General features: G+C 41.4%; 1 protein-coding gene across 1 annotated transcript; it reads left to right on the forward strand.

Annotated features, from left to right (window-relative positions):
* The first annotated feature begins 540 nt into the window (after positions 1 to 540).
* LOC104156169 (chymotrypsin-like elastase family member 2A) lies at positions 541 to 5,590 on the forward strand. Its single transcript, XM_009706590.1, has 8 exons — positions 541 to 583; positions 1,031 to 1,119; positions 1,692 to 1,789; positions 2,789 to 2,917; positions 3,715 to 3,851; positions 4,550 to 4,695; positions 4,833 to 4,985; positions 5,554 to 5,590. The coding sequence occupies exons 1-8, from the start codon at positions 541 to 543 to the stop codon at positions 5,569 to 5,571; spliced, it is 813 nt and encodes a 270-aa protein (XP_009704892.1). The 3' UTR covers positions 5,572 to 5,590.
* Positions 5,591 to 6,480: the final 890 nt, after the last annotated feature.

Genomic DNA, 6,480 nt, shown 5'->3' on the forward strand with positions numbered 1-6,480 from the left:
AAACCCGGACACGGGTTTTCAGTCAGTACAAAGTGGTAGTTGCCATTCAGTCACAAAACAAACCAGAGGAAAATAAAATTTCAAGCAATGATAGATCATACAATAATTAAGGTTGGAAGGGGGTCTCCAGAGATTGCCTGATCCAGCCCTGCTGACATGTCTGAATCTATCACTGTCTGAATATATCAGACACTGTTACTGCTGACATACCACCAAGTCTTAGAATAATTCATTTAACATTTTCCTTCTGAAAACACCTTTGTGATGAACTTCCAAGGCAATGGGAAAGCAAACAACTGCAACAGATAATACGCAACTCAGTTGGAATTTTTTTTAAGTGTATATATAGCCTGGATTCAAGGTCCAGCTAAATTGTTTTTTTAGGCACTTGTGCATATAGAAAATTATCCCACAATTACACAAGTTTTCCATTGGTATCAGAATAGCACTGCATTTTAAGTCATGTGCCCCAGAGATAAACGATAACACATATAAAATGGCTTGCAGAGCAGAGCCTGCAGCGTACAGCTAACCAACATCATGCTTGGAGTCCTCTTTGCTGTGTTGACCCTGGCAGCTGCAGGTATGTATCCAATTTCAGCATTAGTTTTAAAGGAAAAATTAATTCAAATCTAACAGCAACTTTCCTTTTTTAGGGAAATTAGACATTTTGCAACAAAGCAGACAGAGATACAGCATAGGCAGTTAATTAAAAAGTTCTCTCGAAACAGTAACTAGGTGCTGTGCTATTCTGTTCTTATTATAGGGGCTTGATTTTGGTTAAGCCAACTTGATTTGATTATCTGTCAGAAAAATGAAACCATTCAAACAGGTTTTATGTAACATTGGTCAGTTTTGGCTGATGGCTGTATCTTTACTTGTATCACATCAAATCAGAGTCTATATTTGTACCTTGCAATGTTCTGTACAAACAGAGCCTATATTTAAAAAAAACCCCAACCCTCTCTTACAGGCATTTCTTTAAACCTGCTACTTTTAAAACACACATCCTATTTTGTATGTCTTCTAGCCTTTGGCTGCGGAGTTCCTACCTACCCACCCGCTGTGTCTAGAGTTGTTGGAGGGCAAAACGCCAAACCGTACAGCTGGCCCTGGCAGGTTGGTCACTTTGTGCTTTCTCTGGAACAATTAGGGTTGTGCTACCCTCATACAAGACCAGGTCTTACATTTCATTTGATGCATCTTGCCTGTCATGTCTTAGGTTTTGAATATTACATTCTGATCAATCCCAAACTTCCCAGTCCTTTTAAGAAAGCTCTGAATGTGCCACCTCTTGCTGGTTATGCAGGTTTTCATGTTCTTTCAGTAGTCTTGGGCACCATCCCATGTTTAAGCAAGACGACTGTAAAATTGAGTGGAGCGTACAATGCCTACTGGAGCATAGTTGTACACGGAGCTAAAAAATACATTTCTGAAGAAAATTAAATGCTCTATTTGGGCCAGGCTTAGTGAGAGCATTGGAAGAAAAAAACATTTTTTTTTAAAAAATCAAGCTTTTGGATGATAGGGAAGGAGGGAAACCTTTTCTGTGGCCATGAGTTGGAAACTTGTTGCTTAAAAGCCTCCCACCATCTTCCAGCAGCAAGTTGTGTTCTGGGTGCAGGAAGAAAGTCCAACAATGAAAAATCAGTAAGCAAAAACCTGAGCCTTACTTGATGCATTGATCCTAGGCCTCCCTTCAATACAGTTCAAATGGCAAATGGCATCACACCTGTGGAGGAACCCTCATTGCAACCAACTGGGTGATGACAGCTGCACACTGCATCAGGTAAGTAATGGATTTAAAGTCTGTACCCAGGAAGCAGTGCATGACCAGAGACAGATGAAACAAAGCCGTATTAACGCCAGTTCTCCTGTTCCTGATTAAGAGCTCTGAGTTTCACATCATATCTTTTGATTATAAGTAATAGGTCAGAAGAATAATGACACCTTTTCATTTTCTTAAAATAAAAGCAGAGGGGAAAAAACCCCTCATACAATTACCTGAATTATATACTCTTCATTTTCTGTAAATAACTACAAACATCATTATGTTTTCAAGTTGCTATTAAAATTCAGCTGCATTGCCTGTTTTTATAACATATGTGGCAGAGACATCCACAGATTAACTAATCAATCCACTCCCTGAAGAAATAATCACAGATGTTTTGAATATACCAGTCATTTTCAGTAAGCTCTTCATATTCTGGGGCAGTATAACAAAGAAATTATTAGGTACAGCTATGCCCTTTTGTCATCAAAACTGTTTCCACAAAGACAACCCCATTTTGGTTTGGCAGCATATGTCCTCGAATAGGTACATACAGTTCTTGGTTATTGTAACATGAAGTTGTAGAAAATATCCTAATATGAAATAAGAAGGATTTGCTGCATGTTCTTATTATAAATCCTACCTATTGTGTCTACCACACAGTTGATTATCAGTGAAGCTGTTTATTGCTGTCAAAAAAGCAGTCCAAATTGTTTACTTCATTGAAGAACATGAGCTGAATCCTGCAAAGATTGGAGGCATCCTGAGTTTGTTAATGAAGCCTTAAGCAGGAGTTGACAGGATGGCTTGGAAATTAAATGATTATTAAGCCTCGCACACAATGCTTTGTCCTTAGCAAATCAGACTGATTGGCTCAGCTCCAGACAAATCACGCATGTGATGCGAGATTACAGTCTTAAGGATATTTTTACTGAATATCTCAGGTGGCAAAGATGCAGATGGCTAAGCAGCAAGGCAGCAGCTGTACAACTGAGTGTTAGTCCTTTTCTTGCCCAGTTCTTCTAGGAAATATCGAGTATTTCTTGGAAAATACAACCTAGCAGCTGCGGAAAAGGGATCAATTGCACTACCTCCAGAAAAAATCATTGTCAATGAGAACTGGAATCCACAGAAAGTTGCAAATGGGTAAGCTTGTGGCAAGTATTTTTTCAGTTATTAGATGCAGGGTAAAAATCAAACTGCCTGAATCCCACTCACCCTGAGGTGTGGCACCTCAATGCATTAAATGTTTAGAGCCTCCTGTTACAGCTTGCAGTGGTACTTCTAAATGTTTGCTCATAGATGAGACTTGAGTCTCCAGGTTGTACCTTTCCCCCTCACAAGAAGTTAAAGAACTTTCAACATTAATTGTTTTTTGATTAATTGTGTTTTCAGGTGCCATTTTGCATGTTCATGCGTGGGTGGGAAGTTGTTCTATGCAAATGATTTCTTTCATACAGTGGAAGGGAATGAATCAATTTATACAACAGTCTTTGAAGCCCTCCTATGAATGGCATAAACACAGAGTATTACTGATCAATGGTATTAACATCTTTGTTGCTGAAGGACTCCTATGTCCTGCTGCAGGCTAAGGGCATTAGCAAAGAAATCCCCTCAGTTTCCAGGTCCTTGGAGTCAGTCCTAAAACACATGCTTGGTTTTGGTGAAAAGAACTTCTAAAATTTCCAGAAAGCTGCCAGCAGGAAAGTGGACGGTTCTGCAGGGAATAGTCTTCTGGTCCATGGATCTCTCCATTGCTTTGAGGGTGGAGGAATCTTTACTGCTACTTATGTACTGGCCTCCTTGCTCCCTTGCATCTCTTGTGAATAGGCCAAGTGCTGTATAACTGCTAAGTATTCATGCTACTGTCTTAATCTATTTGCAAACCTCTTCACTCCTTCCCTTTCTCTTCCCCACTCTCAAATGCGTGCACATGATCGCAGGTATGACATTGCTTTGATCAAACTCACCGAACATGTCACCTTAAGCGACCACATTAAGCTGGCCTGCCTGCCCCCTGCACAAAGCATCCTGACATCCAACACTGCCTGCTATGTGACAGGATGGGGAAGACTGCAGAGTAAGTACTTGGGCATTTGCAAAGTTGTGGAATAAAATCTTTCAGTACTGCCTTCTCCTTTGAGATTGATTGGAAATAGGCTCTCGATGGTGCTCAAGATCCCCTCAACCTCAAGGTAGTGAGGTAGTTTATCAGGCCCCACTTCACTCACAGTATCATTTTTCCCTGCCTTTCGTTTATTTTGCTTGTAATAGGGCTAGTAATGCAGTAAAGGGCCCGGTACTAAGCTTTAGAAGCTACTGTAACACAAACGTTAACAGTGTGCAGAGTGGTCAATTTGCTAATCCTAACATACCCTGCTGAATAACTGAAAAGACACATAGGGGAATAGATGTAAAGTGAAGAAAATCTCAAGAGACTTCAGCAGAAGCGTCAGCTCGTCTCAAGAGGCAATTCCTAGAGCGCTAAGTAAATTGCAAACTCCTGAACAAAGAGCAGCCCTTCATTTCTTTAACAATGAGATATTTTTTAAAGGAACACAAATTATTAGTAAGTTAAGGCCTTTTTTTTTAAATATATATATATAAAAGACTGGAGCTAATAAATGGATTATACAGTGTCTCCTTTAACACAGCCCCTATGGAGTTTCTTACCTGGAGGGATAGCACCCAGATCCTGGGAGAAACATAACAATGCAGTTCTGTTCTTTCTTCAGTGCCAGCTGGTCCCATGACTCCTTTGTTTCTATTCCCTCCCAGCCAATGGAGCTCTGCCAGATGACCTGCAGCAAGGCCTTTTGCTGGTGGTGGATTATGCGACTTGCTCCAAGCCTAGCTGGTGGGGAAGCACAGTGAAACCCACCATGGTTTGTGCTGGTGGGGATGGAGTCACCTCCAGTTGTAACGTGAGTCCAGAGAACACCACTCTTAGGGCTTGGTTTCAGACACAAACAGGTCTGATGGGAAGGAAAGCTTAAAAAAAAACCAAGGAGGAGCTATTCACGCTATGACTGCCATTAACTGTGTTCCCCCTTCCTCCCAGGGGGACTCTGGTGGCCCACTGAACTGCCAAGGTGCTGATGGCAGGTGGGAAGTGCATGGTGTCGTCAGCTTTGGCTCTGCTCTTGGCTGCAACTATTATCATAAGCCTTCTGTCTTCACTCGGGTCTCTGCTTACAGTACCTGGATCCAGCAGGTAAGGTTCTAGGTGTTGCTGTTAGAGAATACGGACACGCAGCTATTTCTGAAGTTCTCTCCGACTGAGATTTCTGCCACCTACTGAGGGAGCTGTATCACTTTTGATTCAAATACTACTTTACATACAAATTACCTCTGTAGACAAGCCCTTACCAGTGCAAAAGCAGTCTCTGCAGCAAAAATAAGGTATCCTCTTCTTAAATAGTTATCCAAATTCTTTTCACTTTTAAATAAGTCTTGATGTTTAGGAATGCATTCTCCCTTTATACTAGAGCTATATTTATAGTCATAAAGATTTTACTGATATGACTTCAGAAGTCATTACTCAAATTTGTATTCAGCAATAACACCGACTGTTGCAATTGCATCCTAGAAGGGAGCGCATGCTGCTCAAGTCTGGAACATCAATTATTTTTTAATGTAATATAAGCTTTCATCTAAAAAGTGACTGAGAAGCAAAAATCTTATTTCAGTTATTTAAATCCTGCATCTTGGATGCCACATATACTATTCACAAATTCCTGGGTCTCATGATCTGATTTTTCACCTGTTTTACATTTTTGTAGGTTATGGCAACCAACTAATCCAGAGAGAACTGGATGATAGATGCCAAGTAGGACAACAGTCATAATCATGACTCCTTTGATCACAAAGAGCTGGGAAATTATGCTTTTAACAACACAAGTATTATACCTAACCATACTGCAATAAACACTATTTTTTGCAAGATTAAATAAAAACACGTGTCCCTGTCACTTCTTCATGTGTATTGCATTTAGTGATAATGCCGGAGACCTTTTACAGCCTTTCCCCTGCCTTGGGCTGGAGCTTGCCACCCTCACCTGGGGGAAGATGTGAGCCTCCTGCAAAGAGGCTGGGCAGTCGGAAGAGTTTGAAAGCCACAGGAACAGCTCTGGGGGGTTCGGGGGTGAGAAAGCCAGGCACTGGCAGGGCTGAAGGCAGCAGGCAGGCAGCTGTCGGGACCCCCGAGTCTGCGAGTGGGACTCACCAGAGCAAGCAGTAGCAATGCCCAGCGAGAAGGCAGCACGGGTGCAAGCACGTCCATGCAGGTGAGTGTGGGAGCACTGCAAAATGCTTTTACAGAGAGGTTTTTAACACCCTGTGATCTCCGGACCTAGCAAGGGGAAGGGTAAAATCCAGCAGTGAGTGCTGGTAGCATCTCTGCAGATCTCTCTCCTTCATGTCCCCATTGCTTGTTTTTAAGTCATTCAGATGCCAGGTGAAGATCTCTGAACTGTCTCTGTCGACTGACACATGGACACAAATGGGGATTTTTTGCAAAGCACAAAGAGAATCACCACCTTTTAGCCTGGCACTAAATTAAAGCCCCTATTTATATTTCTTTCATTGTAATAAAAGGTAGGCAGTATAAAATCAAGGTGGATTTTTGTTGTGTTTTTCTTCTCCCTCCTGACACGTATTTGGGTGGATTCAAGAGTAAAACAATTGATTAAAAATGGAGGACAAGTGAC

Source organism: Cariama cristata, unplaced genomic scaffold (genome assembly GCF_000690535.1).
Source record: "Cariama cristata isolate BGI_N322 unplaced genomic scaffold, ASM69053v1 scaffold16760, whole genome shotgun sequence".
Taxonomy (NCBI): Eukaryota; Metazoa; Chordata; class Aves; order Cariamiformes; family Cariamidae; genus Cariama; species Cariama cristata.

Excerpts from the sequence above, each read along its gene's own strand:
- LOC104156169 (XM_009706590.1), top strand. The coding sequence starts at position 541 with ATGCTTGGAGTCCTCTTTGCTGTGTTGACCCTGGCAGCTGCAG. Across the intron at positions 584-1,030 it reads GTTGACCCTGGCAGCTGCAG|CCTTTGGCTGCGGAGTTCCT; the intron begins GTATGTATCCAA and ends TATGTCTTCTAG. Across the intron at positions 4,696-4,832 it reads GAGTCACCTCCAGTTGTAAC|GGGGACTCTGGTGGCCCACT; the intron begins GTGAGTCCAGAG and ends CCTTCCTCCCAG.